This window comes from Lactuca saligna, chromosome 9 (assembly GCF_052625555.1).
Source record: "Lactuca saligna cultivar CGN05327 chromosome 9, ASM5262555v1, whole genome shotgun sequence".
NCBI classification, from domain to species: domain Eukaryota; kingdom Viridiplantae; phylum Streptophyta; class Magnoliopsida; order Asterales; family Asteraceae; genus Lactuca; species Lactuca saligna.
In genome coordinates, this window is record NC_136425.1 from 67554921 (window position 1) to 67580406 (window position 25486).

General features: G+C 31.6%; 3 protein-coding genes and 1 long non-coding RNA gene across 8 annotated transcripts; 2 read left to right on the forward strand and 2 right to left on the reverse strand.

The window, feature by feature from the left end:
* Positions 1-5558: 5558 nt before the first annotated feature.
* Positions 5559-9022, reverse strand: LOC145013974 (uncharacterized). Of its 5 annotated transcripts, XR_013665353.1 has the most exons (6): positions 8869-9022; positions 8250-8548; positions 8067-8148; positions 5997-6080; positions 5833-5889; positions 5559-5750 (listed from the first exon to the last, which is right to left on the reverse strand). It is a non-coding gene; the product is annotated as an uncharacterized LOC145013974 (long non-coding RNA). The 5 variants fall into 5 exon arrangements; XR_013665354.1 differs by lacking the exon at positions 5997-6080 and having other exon boundaries at positions 5566-5750; XR_013665352.1 differs by lacking the exons at positions 5559-5750; positions 5833-5889; positions 5997-6080 and having other exon boundaries at positions 7903-8148.
* Positions 9023-9610: 588 nt separating this feature from the next.
* On the forward strand, positions 9611-14372 carry LOC145016423 (uncharacterized). The gene is made up of 9 exons (XM_078974742.1): positions 9611-9734; positions 9899-10027; positions 10155-10286; positions 10386-10520; positions 10616-10861; positions 10968-11403; positions 11491-12431; positions 12553-13770; positions 13900-14372. Exons 1-9 carry the CDS (start codon positions 9611-9613, stop codon positions 14370-14372), a joined length of 3834 nt encoding a protein of 1277 aa, XP_078830868.1.
* A 70-nt stretch (positions 14373-14442) lies between these two features.
* Positions 14443-15561, forward strand: LOC145016424 (uncharacterized). Its single transcript, XM_078974743.1, has one exon. It carries the CDS (start codon positions 14443-14445, stop codon positions 15559-15561), a length of 1119 nt encoding a protein of 372 aa, XP_078830869.1.
* A 3163-nt stretch (positions 15562-18724) lies between these two features.
* LOC145017140 (amino acid transporter AVT6C-like) lies at positions 18725-20814 on the reverse strand. The gene is made up of 5 exons (XM_078975214.1): positions 20395-20814; positions 19920-20075; positions 19647-19850; positions 19069-19534; positions 18725-18980 (listed from the first exon to the last, which is right to left on the reverse strand). The coding sequence occupies exons 1-5, from the start codon at positions 20771-20773 to the stop codon at positions 18863-18865; spliced, it is 1323 nt and encodes a 440-aa protein (XP_078831340.1). The 5' UTR covers positions 20774-20814; the 3' UTR covers positions 18725-18862.
* Positions 20815-25486: the final 4672 nt, after the last annotated feature.

The window sequence follows — 25486 nt, forward strand, 5'->3', positions numbered from 1 at the left end:
AGATTTCAAATACCGCGTAGATGTAAGAAAAAGTTTATTTGCATTTTGCACCCCTTAGATTTAAATAAATATTTAGTTTACACCCTTTTTTCAATATATTAAACATTTTTGGGACTTGATTCTGTTATCCACAATGTAATTTCTGTCTTGAAATCTACATTTCTTATATGGTTGAAAAGTTACTTTTGCATACTCATTTCGTTAAAATATAAGAAATTTTTTGATTTTCATAGAAACAAGAATTTAATATATGATTATGTATTTTTGATTTTACCGGATACATAAACTATTATGTCTTAAACTATCATAAACATAATCTTCAAAAAATATTTAACTCAAAGATATATGTTGTTTCTTTCTTCTCCTGGGCCTAGGGGTGAGAAAACTGGTTTTTTTTTTCAAACTGAACCGGTTCAGAAAACCGGTTTGGTTCCGATTCGTAAATAGTAAAACCAGCTCAACCTTAAATCGGTTCGGTTTAAACCAGTTTCATCATAGAAAAACTCGAACCTATCTAAACCGGTTACACCGGTTCTAAACCAGTTCAATCGGTTCTAAACCGGTTTGATCGGTTTAACTACCGGTTTCAATGTCTAAAATCTTGAACAGGTGCAAACCGACGGTTCGGTTCTTGAATCGGTTCGGTTCACAGTAAACCGGTTCATTGTGAACCGGTTTACCGGTTCAGTGACCGGTTCGGATCCTAAACCGGTTTTTTTGTCAAGCCTACCTGGGCTGCTAATACATCCAACACTTATCATTTTGTTTGGACCCACTACTTCTCTCACTTAAGATACATATCAAACATATGTGAATGATAATGTTTGATTTGTAATAAGCATACCTAATCTAAAAGGTAGGCGGGATCGGGGAGGTTTAATGTTGTTAATAATTAGGGGACATGGATCGTTCTTACCCACAAGGTTAAGGCCCACAACCGATTTAGGCACATCATATTGCTTTTTTTAAGCATAACAAATAAACAGTGGTTGTGTTAGCCTCTTAGGGAGTGGTGTCAAGAATATGCAAACCTCTTTTCATGTTTGAGGATGATCCTCAAGTTACGATAGTAATCAATAACATTTGCACCATTTAATTTATCATTCACCGGTAGAGTAGAGAACAAGAGTAAAGAACAGAGTGATCGGTTGTTCACACTTTATAGATGTGGTTGGCATTTACTTTTGTAATAGGTTGTTTACGGATGTGGTTCACATCTACAAAGTAAATAAACTTCATTTTAGTATTATCAATATTAATCATGTATAAATTATTGACCCTTATGTGTAAAAAAACATTAACTATCTAAAGGTTAAGGTTCGGTGTAGTGGTTGAAAAGCTGTTGTTAGCTGAAAATCTAACTGGTAGCTAAAAAGTTAGTTGTTAAATAAAAAGGTAGCTAATAGCTGAAAAACTAACCGATAAAAAATGTCGTTTGGTAAAACTAGCTGAAAATACGAAATAATATAAAATGACATATAAAAGAATGTGTTTTTATTAGGACTGGCAATTCCCAACACGAACTGCGATGCGATACGAAATAAATGGGTTTGGGTTGAGTTTTTCAACCTGCCAACCCGTATTAAACAGGTCATATATGAGTTTCTTAAAAATAAACGGGTTGACCCGCCAACCCGTTTATATTTTCAATAAAAATAATTATTTTATTTTTAAATGTACTTATGTGTCAAGTATTATATATATATATATATATATATATATATATATATATATATATATATATATATATATATATATATATATATATATATATATATATATATATATATATATATATACCTAATAAAACACTATACTAAATGTCACTTGTCCAACTATTAGCACAACATGTTGCCACGTGTCATTACTCCAGAATTCTACATCTTCATTTCCCGCCAATATAATGCCAAGATATTTCGTTCACATTCAAAACCCTACATATTAGCATAATTATCAGCATCAACATAAATCAACATAATTAAGAAAAAAAAATCGTTGGAGTTTATATGCATAAAAATAGGAACAGAATATGCAAAAATTATAAATGCAGAGTCCGTTATTTTATGTGATTTATATCCTAAAATATGTATCCTAAATATCTTAAACATCCTCAATTACCGGAATTTGAATCAATTTGAATCAATTCAAAATATTTGATACTGATTCCTGATTTATAGGCTAAATTATATACATCAACTATCGGTAATCGGTAATCGGTAATATCATCATCTTAATATTAACGCTTTCCACAGAATTCGACAGAACTGCACTTTCATTCACAAAAGTTTCTGTCACAGAAAGCCAAAATCATCAGGTTAGCATATCATCTTCAACTATCAATGTTCATTCTTTTGATTTTTTAATTTGAAATCCTTCTTCTTCTACTTGTTCTTCAATCCGATTATTACATGTAAGCAAACAACCTGTATTGCTAAACAGAGAATCAATCAAAACTTTTAAGTAATCCGCCAAGAAGGATACTCCCAAATATCTGCATCATAATAATTGTTCTTTTCATTGATTGATATTGGTAAACATATATTCAATCAAAACTTTTAAATAATATCAGTATAATTTATATCATAAATAATAAGTGTTCTTTTCATTGATTGATACTGCTATCATATATATATTTTTAATCAACACCTGTTAAGTTTTCATTCTTTTATTCGAATAGCAATGTAATATTATTTATTGTGTTATTTTGTTATTATCATATTCTATCATCATACTATTCTTTTCTAACAGTTTTATTTTTTGCAGTTCAATGGCAGCAGCAAATCTTACCTTCATACCTGATTTGGATGTAACCAGGGATGACTTGACCTTCAAGCTTCGTGTCATAAACCTTTGGCATCAAATGTGTTTCAACAAAAAAACTGAAATTTGGTCAATTGAAATGATCTTATTGGATGAAAAAGTACCTTCCAAAACTTAATTTGATATATTTCTTACACATATTTCGTTATATTTAATTATTTCTAAAGTTTTTATTGTTGTATTAAATATTTTTAGGGAAACAAAATCCAAGCAACAGTTTCAAAAAGAAACATATATCGATTCAAAAATATATTAAAGGAAGGCATGGCATTTTACATCAAAGGTCCAGACTTTGCAGCACTGAAGATAGATACTTTTAGGTTAACTCCTCAAGATCAGAAACTCACATTCGTCCAACAAACTGTTGTTACAGAGTGTATCGATTTTTCTGGACATGAGTTTGGGTTTTCATTTGTTGATTATGAAAACATTTTATCATTCGCCCATCCTCAAGATAAATCTCTTGGTTAGTACATATCATTATATCTTTAAATATAATAAAATGTTTTCCAAATCCTATAATAAGTTTCATTTTCCTTTTTTATTTTTATAGATGTTATGGGTTTAGTTGTCGCAGTTGCTGAGCTACAACGACATGATCCAGATAAATCTAAACACAAGATCAACATCAACATCCAAGATGCAAAGTTGCTTTTTTTATATTTTCACATTTTTTTTTAATTTTTAATTATATTATGTTAATATCTCATTTTTTATAAATAATTTACTTTTTAGAGGCTTGCAACTTCATGTCTATTTGTGGGGCGATTATGCGTACAAGATGCAAGAGTATATACATAACAATCCACATAATCGTCGTATCGTTGTTATTCTTCAATTTGGTCAGATTAATGTTTTCAGAGGTATATTGATTATTTTATTAATGTTATTAATATTTATTTTGTCACGATCAAATTAATCTTTATATATTTTATTTATAGATCGTCCAAGTGTAAACACATACTTTACCTCTTCAAAGTTGTTCATTAACTCTCACATAGATGAAATTATTCGTTTCAACAAAAGGTAATTTATGCATAATTGTGTTTATTGTACATTTATACTTTACGTGACTAATATGTTTTTTTTGTGTACATAACAGTTTGGATGGAGATGATGGTCCAGATTCATCGACAAATACATTTTCAGTTATTCCATCAAAACAACTTTCTGAATATGATGATTTCATGATAAAAAATAAAGTGAATGCTATCTCTGAGGTTTGGAACCTGTTGAGGTATTTAATGTCTTATTGTTTCTTTCAATCTAAATTGTTGTTTTTAACCATCTTTATTGTGAGTTTGTGCTTTTTTTATGTTTGTGTTATGTATGCATGTTAAAAGTACACACCTTTCATTTGTAGAAATGTAGTTTCGTTATAGTGGGCACTATAAAGGGAATTTTACAGAATAAAACTTGGTATTATAAAGCATGTACCAACTGTTTTGTGAAAGCAGTTCCATCTGATGGAAGTGATGATCAACAAGCCACATCTTATGTATGTCATAATGGAGATTATACAAAAGATACCACTTCCGGTTGTTACTTTACAATTCTTTTATAATTACTTTACAATTCTTTAATAATTAACTATGTAATAATCCATGTTTAACATAAATTTATGACACATTTTGAATTTTTCTTTTGATAGGTTCATGATTCCTATACGCGTGCAAGATAATACTGGAACTCTAACCCTAACTATGTTTGAGAGAGATGGAAAATATTTGTTGAAGCAATCAGCAAAAGAGTTGGTTAAAAAAACTATCGAGGTTACACGCCTTTTTTTAATCATACTCAAAATAATATTCTTATATACAATCACTTTAAACAATTTATTATTATTATTATTAATTGCAGCGTGGAGACAGTCTTGATTTCTATCCGGATGAGATAAATGCATTGAAAGGTTTGAAATTGGCCTTTAAAGTTTCTGTTACAAATTTCAATGTGTCCAAAAAAAACAACCAGTATGGTATTGCTAGAATCAGTGAGGATGCGAGTATAATAGAACAACTTCAAACAAAGTTGAACGATTCACAGGTTATTAAATTACTAATTTTTGATTGTTTTTTTTATATATTGTTTTACATTTTAGTACATTATTTTATTGACACTTTTATGTAACATACAGCCTTCTAACGAACAATCGTTAGATTTTGGTTCAGCCGATTTGCAATCTCAAGATATCAAAAATGCAAAGGTTAATTACACATTAACATTTTCACAGATTCCCTGATAAACTATTCCTATTTTACAACTATTATATTATATGATATGATTAATTTTTATTAGGATTCAATTTCTGGAACGGATGATAACATTACTCCTTCCACTCTTGACAAAAACGAAACAACAAGCCCGATGAAGACTTTAACGACAACACCAATCTTAAAGAGAAATCTGAAAGAAGTTTTTGATCTGGAGTCTAATGATCACTTATCGTCAACAAAAACTACAAAAATATCTCCAGATGGTCCAACAAAAGAGTTGTTGAAGGTAAAGTCGGAGAAAAATGATTGATTTATCTTTGGGTGGAGAATTGAATTGGTTTACTTATTTTGCATTTACATTAACGGTTGCTTCTTTTAATTTTCTCATTCTGTTTTTTTCACATTGTGGTTTTTCATTGTTCAAACATTTGTTTCCTTTGAATTCTTATTATTTTTAAAATGGTTGTTTCATCTTACATTAATAATATTATCCCTAAAACGGATAGTTATTGATAACATAAATCTTGGATTCATACGTAACGAGAATTAATATAAAATAAATAAACATACATGTATATGATCATTTATAATTTGATTATGTCTTTTATCCATGGTGTAAAGATTCTCCCACTCCATATATTCATCACCAATTTTAGTGATAAGAAGAAGTAATGTCACCATAAGATGTTGTAACTGCCTCTGTTTCTGGCCCTTCCTCTGTAAAAATGAAGGATACCAAGTTAACAAAATCATTTTTTTGTTGCATTACCCAAAAAGAAAAAAAAATAAAGAAGCATACCGAATAGTGACTTGATTGTTGGTCTCTTTGGTTTGTTGCTTTTCTTTTTTAATTCAGCTGCAATAATAAATATGAGTCCATTTTAATAACATGAATTATCAGATGTATTATCAATATTATTTTATCAAGACAATACTTCGCAGGAATGAAAGAGAGAGGCATACCCATTCCAGGGACTTTTTAGTCATTAACAATCTCAAAATTCAAAATGTGTCATAAACAAAGTTGATATCTTTGAATGAAACGATCTACAAATATAATAATAATAAAAAAATAGAAATCATTATGAAATTTTGAACATTAAGAAATTATTAAAGTAATACTTTTACGTATAAGCAAAGACTTTATTGAGTAAAAATGTAATTGAACCTAAATTACTAAAAATTAGTAATGACATTATACAAAATACATGTTGTATAATAAATCCTCATTAACCCCGTGTTAAAAAAAAATGACACCATTTGGACCGGATCAGATCACTACCAAGAGCAACACTTTTTAAATAGAATGGTTTACTTTTAGACAATTATATAAAATTAAGTTATTCAGTATTCTACTTTCGATCACCCATAATCACAAAATAAGGTGACAAGCATAAAGTTTGATTTTCTTAAATAAGTCCCATTTTAGCATCATACGTACTAAACCGTTAAGTTGAATTTTGACCCAAAAGACATTTTTGTCCAATTTGGTCAGTTTTACTTTTTTTTTTCTTCTTAATTTGTAAACTTAAACATAAAAATAGCAATACACTAATAGGAAACAATTAAAACAAAATATATATATATTTTTTTTTCATGTTTGTCATTTTGACAAAATTCCCCCTTTTTTAGTGTCTATATAGTTTAAAAGTTTGGTTAATGTTTGTTGTTCTTAAATAATATGAAAAATAGGATAAAATAAAAAAATATATCAATATACGTAAATTTCCCGTGCATTCTCCATTTCTGTTTATTTTAAAACTTTAATATTGAAAGTACGTTGCTATTTCTTAACAACATAACAACCATCTGTGATAAAAAGTCCCTGTATTTCATCTACCCACCTACTCAGATAAGGTTATGGCGCATGGGTGGGGGTATTGTTAAAAAAATGATTTAAAAAAAATACAACATAATTTTTAATATTGTATATATGGGAAAAATGAAAGCATGATAGTATATTTAAATAAAGTGTTGCTATTTATAGCAATGTCCTTAAAAGGTCAACACTCTTTGCACACAACAGAGATTAATTAAGTTTTGTGTCTTATTAAAGCAAATTTGTCCAATTTTTTTAGCAGGGGCAAAACAATCATTCTAGTACACATCTTTCAAAGAATGGTGTATATGACAAAATACATATACATAATATACATTTAATAAAATAAACATTTAATAATAAAAGGGAAGCACAAATATGTTAACATAAAACTATATTTATAGTCATTCTCATACACATGTTTAAATATAATCATATGTGGAAATATATTTAAAAAAAGGGCATATACATAACAGAGGGATTTACTTGGAGAATACATTTAATAATAAAATGGAAAGCACAGATGTGTTAACATATGGTTATATTTGCAGTCATTATAGAAACATCTTTAAATATAATCATATGTGGAAACACATTTAATAAAATAAACATTATGCAATTTTAGCAAGTTTACCTTTATGCCCCTGATATGTTAAAATATGATTATATTTAAAGTACTTATATGCTTCTGGACTAATAAGAGGACGATTAAATGATAATTATGCCCATAAAGTGGAATATGGATTGATAACTTTTAATCACAATAAAATGGACAATGATTATTATAAAAATGAAAGTAAGATGCTCTTATGGTTAAAAACGATTATATATCTTTTACAACTCGCACAACATATAAAAATTAAAATTATAATTTAGCAATGCATAGATAGAAGACGCAATCAATTTCAGACAATCAAGCATTCGTTCACTACTAAGAATAGTATGCATTAGAGTGTCGATTTTTGTGCAAATTCGTAGAATAAGTGAAATCGGGTAAATATTTCAAGGGTTAATGACATAATTAGGTTACAAACTATTTTTTTTTCACAATAAAACTCAATAGTGAACTGTATTTATGATAACAAAAATTGTAAACCAACAATATCGATGGTGGTGGAAGAATAAGGAAACTAACTTAAGTAAGTTGACCTAAATTAGCAACATGGATTGTAAATATTTTGTAAGAAATGAATCTAACTTAAGTAAAATATTACAAGAATCATCCCATAAAACAGTCATCAAGAATGGAAGAAAACTTCTGTGAGTAAAGGATGTTGGAGTTGGAGCATCTTCATCCTGTAACATGATTTGGGTATTTAATAAAAAAAACTCACATCAGATTTCTTGATACTAATTGTGGAAGTTGCCATATTACAACAAAGAATTGTGAAGATTACCTGATTAGAAGATGAGATAGAATCATTGTTTTCATTGTTGAAACTTTATAGAGTCTCAGCATCTGTTATATTTACAAGCACTTACAGAGTTTTATCAAGATTGGGTTCCAATGGTGTCATCTGTAGACACTCCTCCATTTTTTTCATTAAAACCGTCTTCACGACTTATCTGAATCGCAACAGAAAGTCCTGGTTTGTTATTAGTTGGTGCAGTATCAACCTCCTGCTCTTTTTTGAGAATCATGTTACTTAATTTCTGAACTTTAGGTAACGTCGCCTCTACTATCTTCCACCAACATCTGTTTTTTTTTAAAACAAAGAATTTCAAATTTAATAATAATAATTATTAATTAATCAAAAATATGTAACATATCCTCCTCTTTATGAAATACGAAATTCGAATTACATTAGCGGGATCTTAAATTTTTCAGAGATATATTCGGAATTTTAAATTTTTTCACATACATAAAGAGATCTTATTACCTCTGGATTAAATAAGCAGAAATTTATCCTATTGTCTTCGAGCAGATTTCATCTTCATAAAAAAAGCCCTAATTTTTACCCGTTCAATACGCCTATTGAGAAGCCTATCACCGGTTCAATATTAGACCAAACTTACCGGCTTTCGTTCTGTAACAGCAACAACTTGATCCTCTTTCCAGGATTTCCCGTTTGATTCTGCACAAGGGCCTCCATCGTTTTCGCAGGTATGTTCCGTTCTCAGTTTTCTCTTTTACATCGTGTTCCCAAAAAGACATATATGAAGTTGTTATAGTAAGTGATTAAAACATCGGGATACACATTCTTTTAGTGATTAAATTAATTAAAGTAAACTTAAATGATAAATCCATTTATTTTATTGGTTTTGAAAGGGAAATAATTTAAATCTAAATTTTGAATAATACATACATATTAACTGTGATATGCAAAGTAAATTGATTTTTATAAACCTAATATTTAACGATTTGTATAAAGTATTCATGCATTTCGATATTGATTATTTAATTACATTTAGATGTTTAATACTTATTACGATTTAAAAATGTAACCATTTATTTTGGTTTTTTTTAATTATACTTCTTTTGGGCAAAATGACCATTTGGTCCGGAATAATCATTTTTTGCCAGAATTAACATTCAGTAAACGGGTACCTAATTTCAAACTGTTATTATCATTATCCTATGAATATCCTTTAACCTGTTCCGGCCCCAAATTATTTACCTTTTCATTATTACTCAATTTTATACATATTACATGAGCTACCAATAGTCTCTAACTGTATTTCTGTAACAATTATTTTTAAATTATTAATTTTATTTTTAACTATATTCTATTATTTTCATTACACACCAAACAAGGACATGAATGCAACGGACGCTAGAGAGAGAAGAAAACGCAGAAAGTTATATTTGGATAACAGAAAATCCAAAAAACAATATACCATATCATTGTCTCATCGTACACCTATTGCACATGTTATTCATTGTACCTAATACGGTATTTTTCTTACTTTATTTTTCACTAATTATAAGTTTTATTAATTTATTTTGAATATGTTATTTATTAATATTTTAAAAATACATTTAACTTTAAATAAAAATATATTTAACTTTACTGGTTCAAATAAATTGTTTTATACTATTTTACAGGTTCAAAGAACACTACAGAATCTACAAACGTTAAAGAGAGGAGAAAAATTAGAAAATTATATTTGGATAATAAAAAATCCAAAATATTACATACATCATCAACCCCTCAAAATTCATCTTTGAATAACGGTAAGTACATTCGTTTTGACTTAAATTTATTTTTAATATAAAAATTTTATGACTCTTTAACTTATTCTTTTTTAATAATTAATATTATTTCTTTTATGACTAACTATGTTTTCTTATTATATAACAGACAATCGTCGTCAAAGATTAATATCTACAGATAATTATACAGGTGTTACCTTAGACAAGGAAAATATAAATCCAGTCAAATCATTTGTATATCAACATACAATTATTGATCATCCTTCAACAAATTCAAACGGTATGTATTTCTATATACACAAATATAAAAATATATTATTCACATTTATATAACTCATTTCAATTCCTAACTTTCTAATTTGTATTTTAATTTTGTCAGGCAATTATATTTTCAATAATAAATTTCGAACACCACTATCTACTAACAAAGATAATTCTTTGTTTAGTACTGCCACTGTATCCACTAACATTTCAAATATAAATGTTAGAACACCATTTTCTAACATTTCAAATGGTACGTATTTCTAAATACACCAAATTAAAAATATATGCTTCACTTTTTATATAAGTCATACATATTGCTAACGTTGTGATTTGTATTTTTTTCAGGCAGTTATATATTCAATAATAACTTTCAAACACCGCTCTCTATTAACAAAAATAATTTAGTGTTTGGTAATGCCACAACATCTAGCAATCGTTCGACAATAATCCAGAATTCTTCATCAATCAAGTTACCAAGAGGAAAACATCATTTAAAAAGAAAGACTTCATCTATATCCGCTATACCTATGTTTGACTTGACATTAGATGAAGAAAAAATAGATGATCATATTATTGAAGATATTTTTCACGGTATATCCAAAGGTGATCATAATTCGAAATTTTAAATTTTATTAAATTTTTTTCTAATTTTTTTTCTATTTTATTTATTAATTTTTATATTTTTTGCATACAATAGATTACTTTGGTCATGGAGATCAGATTATTATATGTCAGATTTGTCATGCAAAATTATGGAAAGATGAATCGATTAGAGGGCAAAAAAAAAATAATACGTCTTATTCCCTATGTTGTGGTTACGGCAAAGTTGAGCTACCACCCTTAAAGGAAGCACCGTCATCCTACCGAAATCTGTATAGATCGGTAGATTCAAAAAGCAAACACTTCATGAAGAACATTCGACGTTACAATTCAATGTTTTCGTTTACATCAATGGGAGGCAAAGTTGATTCATCCATCAACAGAGGCAACGCACCTTACATATTCAAACTTAGTGGTCAAAATTATTATAGTATAGGAAGTCTTTTACCTACACTTGGTTCAAGACCAAAATTCTGTCAGTTATACATATACGATACGAAGAACGAGATTTCAAATAGATCGACAACTTTTGGGTATATTTTTGCAATTATCTTTTAATAACTCATTTCAATTCATTATTTTTTTTACTAATAATAAATAATTGTCCATAATATTTTCAGTGGTTCGACGAGCGATTCTACGTTAACTTCAACATCATATGATCTCCAAATTATAGAATTTTTGAAGGTTATGTTAGATTCGAACAATGCGTTGGTCAAGTCTTATAGGATGGTAAGAGACACTCTTCATGAAAATCCTTGTGCTAATTTGAAGTTAAGATTAATTGGAAAAAGAGAACAAGATGGAAGAACCTATAACTTACCAACTTCTTCTGAGGTTGCAGCTTTAGTTGTCGGTGATTTTTGTGATTCAATTGAAAAAAGAGATATCGTTGTTCAAAATTCATCAGGATTTTTACAGCGTATCAATGAATTACATCCTTCTTACCTTGCTCTTCAGTATCCATTACTATTTCCATATGGCGATGATGGTTACAGAGTTGATATCCTTCATAGAGGTATTACATCTTCAAGTAATAGCAAGCGCCCAACCTGTACAATGAGAGAATTTTTTGCTTATAGAATTCAAGACAGGGATCAATCGTTCTCACTGATTCTTAATGCAAAAAGGTTGTTCCAACAATTTTTGGTTGATGGATATACCATGATTGAAAGTGAGAGGCTATTTTTCATACGTACCCAACAAAAAATTCTTAGATGTGAGTCTTATGAGAATTTGCGTAATCAACAAGCACTTGGAAGTACAGATATTTCCAACGTCGGAAAACGTGTGATCTTACCTTCTTCATTTACCGGTGGTGCACGCTATATGATGCAAAACTATTTGGATGCCATGTCGCTCTGTAAATGGTTTGGATATCCTGATTTTTTCATAACATTTACTTGTAATCCAAAATGGCCGGAACTTCAAAGGTTCCTTAAGGACACTCCACTTCATCCAGAAGATAGACCAGATATATTATGTAGATTATTTAAGATCAAGTTGGATGCATTCATTAAAGATTTAAGGGAAAATGAAATTTTCGGCAAGGTTCAAGCAGGTATTACAATTTATAGTTAAACTTGTATATATATATATATATATATATATATATATATATATATATATATATACAAATTTTAGTTGCAAACTTATATCTTATTTGTATATTTTGCATGCAGTGGTCTATACAATTGAATTTCAAAAAAGAGGTTTACCGCATAGTCATATATGTCTCTTTATGCATGCTAAATGCAAGCTTCCAACAGTTGAAGATATCGATCCCATTATTTCTGCTGAGATTCCAAATATCGATAATGATCCAGAATTGTATTCACTTGTCAAGGAGTTCATGATTCATGGTCCATGTGGAGCTGAAAATTTGAATTGCCCATGCATGGTCGACGGAAAGTGTTCTAAAAACTTTCCAAAGCAATTTTGTGATCATACTTCAATTGATTCAAATGGTTTTCCCTTATACCGGAGAAGAAATGATGGGCATTTTGTAGAAAAAACTGGTGTTCAGTTAGATAACAGAAATGTTGTTCCATACAACAAATATCTGTTGAAAAGATATCAAGCACACATTAATGTTGAATGGTGCAATCAGGGATCTTCCATAAAGTATTTGTTTAAATATATAAACAAGGGTCCTGATAGAGCTACTGTATCTATGGTGCCAAGCAATAATGATTCCGATAACAATGATGCAGTGGATGAAATTAAAGAATACTATGATTGTAGATATATTTCTGCATGTGAAGCATCATGGCGGATTTTTAAATACGATGTTCATTATAGATATCCTGCTGTGATTAGACTATCTTTTCATCTTCCCAATCAACAACAAGTTGTATATGAGGCAGACGATGACATTGAAGATGTTCTTGACCGAACTTCTGTTGCTTCTTCAATGTTCACATCTTGGATGAAGTGTAATGAAATCAGTAAAGAAGCACGAAAACTGACATATGTTGAATTTCCTACAAAGTTTGTTTGGCATCGTAAAGATCTTATTTGGAAGCCAAGGAAAGTTGGATATGCAGTTGGTAGAATTCACTCTGTTTCACCTAAACTCGGAGAAGCATATTTCTTAAGAATTCTTTTAAATAAAGTGAAAGGTCCTAAATCATTTGAAGAAATTCTCACAGTCAATGGTGAACTATGTTCTTCTTTTAAAGATGCATGTTATACTCTTGGCCTTTTAGATGATGACAAAGAATTCATTGATGCAATTAAGGAAGCAAGTCTTTCTGGATCTGGTTTTTATCTACGGTTCTTATTTGCTACGATGCTATTATCCAACAATTTGTGTAAACCAGAGATAGTTTGGCAAAACACTTGGGAATACCTATCAGATGGAATTCTTTACAATCAACAACAGAGATTAAAGTCTCCAGGTAATATAACTTTATCTCATTATTGTTAAAAGATTATCACATACAATTTCAGTATAAATCCAATTATATTTTACATCAGAATAACTTATTTTTTTATACGTTCTAATTAATAAATTATTTTCCGTATAGGTTTATCACTAAACGAAGATCAACTTAAAAACTTGACTTTGTTTGAGATAGAACAAATTTTACTCCGTAACAATTCCAGTCTCAAACACTATGGAAAGATGCCTTACCCAGATGCTGATTCTGTTTCATCTTCAAACAATCGTCTTATTACTGAGGAGCTAGATTATGACATACCAAATTTAAAGAACGAGTTTGATGGGTTGTTTGTTTCATTAACAAACGAGCAACGAGACATTTTTCTTGATATCATGGATGCAGTTAAACATAATAGGGGAGGTGTATTCTTTGTTTATGGTTATGGTGGAACTGGTAAGACATTTCTTTGGAAAACAATTTCTGCAGCAATTAGAGGTCAAGGTGAGATTGTTTTAAATGTTGCTTCAAGTGGGATAGCTTCATTATTATTGACTGGAGGCAGGACAGCACACTCTCGGTTTATAATTCCCAAATCTTACCGAAGATTCTTTTTGTAGAATAAATCCAAAGAGTGATCTTGCCAGTTTAGTGCGAAAAACCTCATTGATCATTTGGGATGAAGCACCCATGGTTCACAAACATGCATTCGAAGCTTTAGATCGAACTCTTAGGGATATATTAAAGTGTGTCAATCCTAGGAATTCAAATATCCCATTTGGAGGGAAAGTGATTGTCTTTGGAGGTGATTTCAGACAAATTCTACCTGTTGTTCCAGGTGGCAGTAGACAAAACATTGTTAATGCTTCTTTAAGTTCTTCTTATTTATGGCAACAATGCAAAGTTCATAAACTAACCAAAAACATGAGGTTAACAGTTGGAAGCGATCCATCTTCTATTAAAGAAATAAGGGATTTTGCAACTTGGCTTTTAGACATAGGAGAAGGTAATCTTGGTGGTCCGAATGACGGTGAAGCAATTGTTGATATTCCACAAGATATTCTCATTACTAATCCACATGATCCTATAGGTTCATTAATTAGTTTTGTATATCCTTCTATACTGGAAAACTTCAACATTCCTGATTATTTTCAAGAAAGAGCAATAATTGCTCCCAAGAATGAAGTTGTCCAAGAAATAAACGATCGTTTGTTGTCAATGTTTCCAGGAGAACCAACTGAATACTTAAGTTCCGATAGCCTATGCCAATCCGAGTTTCTTCATGATAAGTTTGATACAAATTTATACTCACCTGATGTTTTAAATGGTCTTAAAGTCTCAGGTCTACCAAACCATAAGCTTATTTTAAAAATCGGTGTTCCAGTTATGTTATTGAGAAACATTGATCAGAAAAACGGCTTATGTAATGGGACTAGACTACAGGTTATATCTTTGGGCAAACGTGTTATCGAGGCAATTATCTTAACTGGAAGTAATATTGGAAACCGGACTTTTATTCCAAGAATGTCTTTAACTCCTTCTGAAGACAAGATCCCTTTCAAATTCCAAAGAAGACAATTTCCATTAGTTGTGTCTTTTGCAATGACAATTAATAAGAGCCAAGGACAGTCTTTATCGAAAGTTGGTTTGTTTCTAAAGGATCCTGTTTTTACACATGGTCAATTGTACGTTGCTTTATCCAGAGTTCAAAGTAGACAAGGATTAAGATTGTTGATTTTAGATAAACACGGTAGACTAACAGATAAAACATCAAATGTTGTGTATAAAGAAGTTTTTAGAAATTTGTAAAAACTTTCTACAAATTTTTTTATATGAATTTCTATATTTGGTTTACTTATTATTATATTTCATTTTATAAATTTATAAATTTTTTTCATATACACAAATACAAAATACCTGCATTTTAAATAACAAAAGGCCCCTAATTTCAACTAGTAGTTATGTCATTATCATATTACTGCAAAACATATACACTTTAATTATTAAAGATTTTATTATCTATTATCAATATAATTTTCAAATAAATGACTTATAATTTAATTAAAAAGTATATTTTAATTTCTAACCCGTGCTGCCCACGGGTTATAACCTAGTATATATATATATATATATATATATATATATATATATATATACCATTGATTCATAGACTATTTGACTATTTTGATATTTTGACTCGTAGTGGATGGCCTAAGAACGTAAGTCGTAACCTGTAAGGCTAAGTCTGTAACCATTTTGCACATTTGTCCTAAATAATAATTTAAAGAGTAAATTACATGAATGGTCCCTATGGTTTAGGGTAATTTGCGCGTTTGGTCCCTAACTTATTTTTTTAACTCGGAAGGTCCCTACAGTTTGTTTTTGTTACGCGCTTGGTCCCTATCTTACCTAAAAAGACTATTATGTCCTTGATTTTTTTAATTTATTTAAATAAACACACCCCTAATCCCACCCCCTAACCTTACCTCACCTACCCATCATTTTTTCCCTTTTAAATAATAGTCTTTTTAGATAAGACAAGGACCAAACGCGTAACAAAAATAAACAGTAGGGACCAAACGCGTAACAAAAACAAACCATAGGGACCTTCCGAGTTAAAAAATAAGTTAGAGACCAAACACGCAAATTACCCCAAACCATAGGGACCATTCGTGTAATTTACTCTAATCTAAATATCAAATCGTATATGAGCGTATCTCCCTCTTCCAGACTTGTAGTCTCCCGATCTCCCACAGTCTCACTCTCCCCTCTGTAACTCTGTGATCGAAATCAGGTATCGAAATGGTATTGGAGAATTGACTTTGTTTTTTTAGGAGAAAAAAATGAAAATTGTGGTTATTACTTTAGCACTTGAATTATCTATATTTGTTTTAATGTTTAGTTTGAACATGTTCCTATAAATGTTTTTAATTTTCATTTGGATGTTTAAAACTTAAGTGTCTAAAATTCGGATATGTTTGCATCAATCATCAAGAATTTATTCATGTTTAATTGTCAATTTTAATTATGGAATCTGACCCATGAACCCGACAACCTGTTAACCCATATAAATAAATGGGTTGGCGGATCATATATGGGTTTATGTTCCAAACCCACCAACCCGTAACCTGTATATTTAAATGGGTCATGTTTGGGTTGATATATTTTGACCCGCCAACCCGCCAACTAGGGATGTCAAAAACCCCCGCGGGACCCCGTTCCTGTAGGACCCCGATACCATACGAGACTAATTTTTTAAAAAATTTGTGAGCAGGCGCGGGAGCAGAGGTAAGACTAACCCCCATTTATTTTCGAAACCGGGGTTGGGAGTGAGTATTTCGTACTCCTGCGGGGGCCCGTTTATATTTATATAAAAAATATATATTTATTTAATGTAAAATATAAATGGGTTATGAGAATTTAATTTTAATTTTACAGCTTCACAATTCACAAATTACCGCTTTAGCTTTATTCCGTCTTCCCAAATGACGATCGACTAGCTTCGAGTTTCCGACTGGGAGTGGCGATTGACGAGAAGACGACCAACTCCAAGTATTCGACTGCAAATTCTCCAACTTCCACCCTAGACGCGACCGCATTTGACGTTTCCCGTCACCGCTACCAACACCCTTCACCGGTCTTCAACCTTCACGTCGACGAATCATAATCAGTAGTCTTCAGCTTGTGACTTTACATCCCGGTAAGTGGTAATGTACCCTTAATTTCCTTCTTTCCTTCTCTGATACAATTAAGGCTTGAAAATTTGATTTATGGTATTCGGTCGTTTACAACTGAATCAACTGTTGGCTCACGATTTTCGTTTCTCACCTCCAATTTCTGTGTAACAATGTTTGTTGTTGTGTATTTTATGGTTTGCTGTTGTATTCTATATCTTAGATTGTTCACTGTGATATGTGAATAGATTTTACAGTCTCAATATGTGAAAATATGTGAACAGATTTCTCAGTCTTAATTTGTTGCTTGCTGCTATCAATTTCATAGTAATAGAATCTAGAACTGTAATAGAATCTAGAAGTCAATTGTATTTTCATCTCTTTTTGGAACTGTAATAGAAGTTTTGGATCAATTCTTGTTGGAATTCTTGGATTTTTAATTTTTTTAGTTTCTAAAAGATTAGGTTTTAAGCTTTTAAATTTATTAAAAATAGTATTTTTGCCAAAAACAAAACAGTTTTTTTGCAAAAAAAAAAAAATAATCCAATTTTAAGTCGGGGGAACGGGGGCGGGACAGGGGTGATGGAGGTAACTGGGGGTTGTGTAAACGGGGGAACTGGGGGCGGGAGCAACAGCTGATTTCGGGGGTGGGGGCAGAGGCACCTATTTCTGCTCCCGTTTGCCCCCGTTGACATCCCTACCGCCAATCCGCGACACACCAACCCGAAAACGACACGATCGTCGGGCCTAATTTTTATAATTAGTTAAGCAGCTTTTTAAAAATCTTGTTTATAAGCTACTTTTTGGTTTGCCAAATATATTAACTTAAAAAAAAAAATCGAAAAATAAATTAGATGTGGTGCGCCTAATACAACCTAAAAGTTAGTATCATATGTAGTTGATCATACAGATAATAAGCTTAATGCATAGATAGGGGTTGACTAAAAAGACACCCTATATTGCAATATGAACACCCTAATTAATTTTTTAAATATTTTTATTGGTTGAAATTGCATTATTTTCCAGAAAAACTGATTATAAACAGTTAATTATTGATTGACTTTTTAAAAGGTGATAATAAGGTGTACAAGGGTGTTTTATTAGCAACACCCGCATAGATAAAGATAAAGGTAAAGGTAGAAACTAGTATATTCCAAATGCAACTTTTAGATCTTTCATGGGACTCTGAATAATTGTTGTCCAAGTGGCATTTTCAGTGCTTATTCATCCAATTGTACAGTTGGACCGACACATGATTGACCAAATCATACTTTTTGGGCCCGTCCATAAGCATCGGATTTATAACGTATATCACCTTTTTCAAAATACTCAATTAATATTTTGTAATACATGACACTAGAATATTGATTTCCACGTCGGAAAAAAGAATGAAGAAAGTAAACTATCATACAAGAAACCACTACACAAAATCATATTTAGTTTCCTAAGCTGTAGAGATTGGAAGAAATTGCAATTGTGCTTGTAATAACAGCCAGAATTATCATAGTTGCTCCAATTATCTTGTCCTTTCTTGAAGATATACCATGTACATCTCTGTCATATTTCGAAACTTATCAGCTAATTAACTCCAAAAAAAAAATTGTATATTATCCTAAAAATGAATTTTGATTGGTGTATTTACCTGAGAGCAAGAGCACCAGGGAAGATGAAGGCAATGCTAACAGCAGCTGTTGATCCCATGAACTGAAAGAAATACCAAATATTGGGAATGGCTATGGCGATGAGATAAGCTGCAGCTAGCAGAATAAACGTGAGGAACAGAAATCTCTTGTTGTCTTTAGCAAGAAGAGACTTATCAGGGAAAAGAAACTCATCGATATTTGTTCTCAAAGAAAAGTTCAACAAAGGGAACACCAGCATCAAGTGGAATGCATAGCTTAATCGAACTATATCATTCAACACAGATCCAATCATCGATCCAGTTGCTTCATCAAAGTTTACAAGAATATCAGCCTCGATTGAATCCCCAAACAGAATGTACCCAAATAGCCCAATTGAGAAGTAAATTAGGGCACAGAGTATGAGAGAGATTCGAACTGCAGACGCCATTGCTTCGGGTTTACCTAGCTCTACACCAATCGCATGTACTACAACAGAATAGATCATGGAATAGCTTTCGTTTAGTTTCATTTTGTTGGAATGATGACGTTTTTTTAGTTTTTAGTTTTTAGTTTTTAGTTTTTAGTTATTAGTTCTTACCATTGAAATGGAAAGTGAAAGCTGTGACGATGACAGGGATGGCTGTAAAGAGGTTGAAGAAGGCGGCTTGATCATCTAACTGAGGTAACAATCTGATGTTCCTTGTTTCTCCTTTGATAGTTGCAGAGATCGCCATGGCTGAACAGATTCCGACGAACACTATTGCGAGTAGAACAGCTACTGCTGAGCTCATCGATAGAAATTCTGTTGTGAAAAAGAGTAATTAGGTTAAGGTTGCGATCATGGTGGTGGAAGAAGTGAGAAATTACTTACCAACACGGCGGAATAAGACTAATGGAAGCATAACGAAGATGACGATGAAGAGGATGGCGACGTTGCGTGTGTTCCACCAGTGAATACCGAACCATTCTTGCAATACTCCCAAATGAACTGATTCGTCTCCAGATTGCGCTCCTGAGAGAACATCTCCTGATAATACAAAATCGCACAGTATCGTATCAAAATCAGGAACTATTTATGATGAATTTAGTCGTAGCATTTAGAAATTCAAATGTTATATCTAAACGCCATAGCGAACGAGTTTCCATTGAAGGATTTTTGATTTCCTCATACAGATTTGAAGCTAAGAATTATTCATTAATCATTACAATTTACATGTTGCCAGTACGAACTGTTCTGATTTACAAAATTTAACGATATCATATAGTCAATGGCTTCAATTTAACTGAATCAAAGTAATAATTTAGAATCTGATCGATAATCAAATGCATATGTTAATGTTGCTTACCGATGATGATGAGATAGATGATCAAACAACCGAGATTCGTAATCATCACACAAATCTGAACAGCAACAGATCCTATCTTTCCAAACGACTCCTTCATCAGTCCTGCATACGTCGTGCATCCCCCAGCATAACTAAACCTCAACATGAACTCCACAGAAACATCCACCAGCCACGCAATCAGCACGATCAACACAAACGCTGGAAATACGCCTAAAACCTTGAGAGTCGCCGGAATCGACATAATTCCGGCACCTATTATGCTCGTGGAAACATTGAACACGGCTCCGGAAACCGACGGTTGCTTCTCCTCTGTGGATGTTTCCGGTGATTCATGCTCCGGTAGAAGTGGAACTACATTATCAGAGTTGACCGGCGACATCCTGAAATCGCTCTCTGGTATTAAACGTTCATCGAGTTCGTTTTATATGCGGGTTTGGGTTTATGATTGAGGTAGAATGAAATTACGAAAATGGACATGATGAGCTCGTAAGTTGAAGGGTAAAATGGGAAAAGAGAGGAGGCGGGTGTAATTAAAGAGTTAGGTAATCCTGGATGTGGCGAGTGGTGTAGATTTAAATGTATGTGGACGCATATCCAGTCAGGTAACGTGGAGAAAGACCACAGTCAACAATCAACATATATGCATGTGATTCACGATTTCACGTTATGATTATAATTTATAATGAAATTGTTTTTATTTAATTCAATATTAAAGATATTACCGCTATATTATAAGGAATAGTTAAGATTCCTTGTAATGGACAATTATATAATAAATGGAGTTACATGTTATTGACAACAAAACACCTTGTGAAATTATGTTAGAATAAAAGGCCCACATATGCTTTTTTTTTTTTTGAGGAGTGGATTATCTTTCAAAGTAATTTTGGTTAAAATTTGGGTTAAGCTTCTTATTTCAATGTTAAGTGTTATAAGTGAAGTGCTTGAATCATGAATTGTTAATCAATCGAACACATTAATCAAATTGATCATTTTGGATTTCCTTATTTCTGTACTAGTTTATAACCCGTGAAAACCACGGTTATAAAATTAATTAAATTTTATTAGTTAAAATTTAAAATTATTAATAACTTATTATAAATAAATTATTAATTAAGAGGTTTTTTTACTTATATAAAATTATAATCATTGATTTAAATAAATATATAAAATTTGTATTAATTTTGTTTTAGTTTTTATTCTAATGTTGTTAATTTAATGTAATTAGAATGAGAAATTTAAAATTTGAAATTTGAAATGAAAAATCAATATGTTGACAAATGGTATGCATTAATTATAAGACATAATAAGGTAAAACATGGCAAAAATAAAAAATAAAAAAAAATCTACATTAATTTTGAGGCTTAATATGATGACACATATCAAAATGAGATTAAAAACTAATTTTTTTATTAGAATAGGGAGATTTGTTATAGGAAATCATGAAAATAAGAAAATTTTGCATCAATATCAAAATTTGGGACACTTAGAAATGACAATGAACTTAAATTGCAAGCGGAATATTTGTGGGCTATCCGAATAGAAACAAAAAAAAGACAATTCTTTGAACCGGTCACATCATTTTTATTAATAAGAAAGATACAAAAGCTTAGTATTCAAAGTACTTTAAATGTTGTCAAATCAAAATATGAGTTATTTGGTTTATTCTAGAGTTACTTGGTTTATTGACATAAAAAATGGTAATTTAGGATCGGTTCTTTAAGAAGAAGAGTCATTTTTTTTGGAAACATGTTTCCTAATTCAGGAAAACTTGTGCTTTGGGCCTTTGGCTTATATCTTCCCTTGTCGGGGAGAACTTTGGGTACCTCATTATAATGACATAGATAGTGAATTAATATTAAGTATTCATAGAAATTCTCATTTGTACATGCCATGCTTAGCAAACTGTTAGTTGATAATTTCTCCATTTTCAATGAACCCCACAAGAAACAACGTGGATATACATGAGGAAAAAATCAAAATTTGAAGGTGAATGTTCGTGCAAGTTAGTCATGTATGAAGGAAGAACTTTAATACTACATGATTATGTATGATGACAAACATTAATACTACAAGATGTTTTATATCTTAATATTACTAAAACTAGGTTTTGATTGGTACTTTCATGGAAATATTGATGTATTACCAGTAGAATGAGAGTCTTATAGTAATGGTTACATACTTAATGGTCCTATTTGAAATGGATGTTGATTATCTAGCTTATAACATATGTTTTCTTTATTTACATATTCTAATAATGTAACATCTTGTTTCACTTTTTAAGATATAAAAGTATAAATCTTTTTTTAAAAATAAAAGTGAAAATATATTGCGTTTTTGCTTAAATGGTCAACATGAAAGTTTTAGTAGACACGAATACAAACATGTGAATGTAAAGAATGTCAAAAACGGAGTTTATATGTGAAAGTTATGATTTTTATAAGTTTGGAGGATTTTTATAAAATTCATGACACGAGCAATTAATGCACCTGACTCCCCAATCGACATTGTATGCAAGCAATAACAACCCTGCCCTCATTAGGAGCATGGCACGCCCCTTCCTAAAGTGTGGTGCATTTTTCAAGTTTCAGTCATATAAATAGATCGTTTGGTCTTCTTCATTCCTTGCAACATTTCATCTCAAACCTCTCTCTTCCTCTCGAGATCTTAGTCCCTCTAATTTGATTTCTCGTTCTCAAGTTTCGTTACCAAAGATCTGAAATTTTGGGAGGAAGTAAGCATCGAAGTCACACTTGAAAGATCTATATGCCCAAGAGTCATTATAGAATAATATTGCTAAATAATATATGATCCTAAAAGGTCACACTAATAACATCTTGATGTGAATATATTATTCATAAGAAGTTGATTATATATATATATATATATATATATATATATATATATATATATATATATTATAATTAATTGTAATGTATTTATGTTATGGAAATATTAATCTCAATGTTAAGTATCAAAATATATCATAAGATTCCTTATGATTTATTATATCATGTATATCTTTTTGGATCAAAAATGGTTTGTTGTCTTATATGGATTTATATGTTTTATAAGTTATAAAAATTAAAAGAGTTTTTATAGAAAAACTAGCTTCTTCTTTTATAAAATATTCAAGGAGACCATAAAAGAATAAAGAAGACTTGCTTTTGATTGATTTATTCAACACATCATGCTCTTAGAAAGCATGACTAGTTGATTTGATAAAGCATGAGTCTTAAAGGTTAAGACCCATGGGATAAAGACATAAATTTAAGAGCATATAAACTAGTTATATCTCTTCCTTCTTTTACTAAGCCATAACCATAGAATTATAGCCATCATATCTTCTTTTTCTCTCTAGTTTTGTCTCTTAAAGTGTTAAGATCAAAGTAGGAAGAAGTTGATTGTAACATCCCAAAAATCATGACCAAATATTTTATTTTTAATTATATTACTTATGTTTACTGAAAAACATCATTGATATCCTATCAAACCATAATCTCATAAATCAAATATCATAAAACGTATCATGGAATAATAATAATGTCAGAGTACAATCCCACGAATATCATAGTGCGGAAATCATGTGTGCGTGTATGTGATGTGCAGCTACCGCGTCGGCTCCTTCCCCTTCGCTGAAGAGGTACCTGAAACAAAACTTAAAACTATAAGCACGAAGCTTAGTGAGTTCCCCACCATACCACATAACACATAAGGCATGTCCCTCGGTATCTTTCAACCGCTATCTTGTTGGCATGACTGGGAGTTGGGCTCCCCTTCAATATCTTTCAACCGGTACCCGGAAGCTAACCTCCCCTTCGGTATCTTACAACCGGTAACCAGGAGCTAACCTCCCATTTGGTATCTTTCAACCGGTAGCCGGGAACTAACCTCCCCTTAGGTATCTTTCAATCGGTAACTAGGAACTATTTCACCCCTACCACTACCACATAATAACGTATCATGAGCATATAGCTAGGCATGCATGGGTGATATCTACCCCTTCGCTATCTTTCAATCGGTAATCGGGGACTGCATTGCCCCTACTACTACTAACACATATAGCATCCTAGCACATAATCATAACAGATAGCAACATACCAGATAATTATCACAAAGACAATCATCTCTACTATAAGCTCTTACTAGTGGGTCGGCGTTGGTGCCTTAGACCCACTTCTACTGGAAGGTAACCTACATCAGTGTCGTGAAGTCTGAACTGTCCTCACTGTTGGGATCAACTCCTCTCAACTCCTACACATAACAATCTTCCTTAATTTACCATTACATACTCTTAACCCTTTCAAGGGTAACTCGGGTCAAAGTCAAAGTCAAGGTCAACACCTTGGTCAAATTCAAAGTCGAAGCCAACACCTTGGTCAAAGTCAACTATGGGTCAAAGTCAACATTTGGTTGACTCAACTCGCCAAGTTGACCCAACAACTTGCCGAGTTCCCTAATCCTTAAAACGTTAACACTTCGACCCTACTCGTTGAGTTCTTCTTTAACAAAGTCGAGACCTTCTACAACTGACTCGTCGAGTTCATCTTCATCCGAGTTAAAGTGTTTAGTCCTTGAATCGTCGAGTTCTTCTTGAACTCTTCGAGTTCTTCTTCATATAATTGGGATAATGCCTTGAACTCGCCGAGTTCATCCTTGAACTCGTTGAGTACGTTGATCTTCAGGTCCATAATCACATTCATCTTGTTGAATTCCCTCCTATACTCAACCAGGTTCCTCAAGAATAGAAAAGTTTGGGGAACCAGTACCCGACTCACCGAGTCCTATGAACAACTCGGCGAGTCCCCTAAGGTCTAAGTCCTTACAGTCTATTTTAGTTGAGCTCATTGCATCAAAAGTGTAGATCTGACCTCTTAGGGTCGACTTAACACGTAAAGCCACGAACTTTACGTCCATGCATGGGTCTTCAAGTCCAAAGGGTCCAAAAATGGAATCTACAAGATGCATGGGACTCTTATGACACTAAGTTGGCACCTTTATACCATGAGAACCCTCCTAGGCCTCTGAAGTTATCACTCTATATTACGTTCTAAACCCGAAGGTGACTTAGAAATGCCCCAAAAATGACAAG

Bases quoted from the DNA above. Each gene is read 5' to 3' on its own strand.
- LOC145016423 (XM_078974742.1), top strand. From the start codon at position 9,611: ATGAATGCAACGGACGCTAGAGAGAGAAGAAAACGCAGAAAGTTATAT. The intron at 10,521-10,615 runs GTACGTATTTCT...TATTTTTTTCAG, and splicing joins ATTTTCTAACATTTCAAATG to GCAGTTATATATTCAATAAT. The intron at 10,862-10,967 runs GTATATCCAAAG...TGCATACAATAG, and splicing joins TATTGAAGATATTTTTCACG to ATTACTTTGGTCATGGAGAT.
- LOC145016424 (XM_078974743.1), top strand. From the start codon at position 14,443: ATGGTTCACAAACATGCATTCGAAGCTTTAGATCGAACTCTTAGGGAT.
- LOC145017140 (XM_078975214.1), bottom strand. From the start codon at position 20,773: ATGTCGCCGGTCAACTCTGATAATGTAGTTCCACTTCTACCGGAGCAT. The intron at 20,076-20,394 runs GTAAGCAACATT...TTGTATTATCAG, and splicing joins CATCTATCTCATCATCATCG to GAGATGTTCTCTCAGGAGCG. The intron at 19,851-19,919 runs GTAAGTAATTTC...TTTTCACAACAG, and splicing joins AGTCTTATTCCGCCGTGTTG to AATTTCTATCGATGAGCTCA.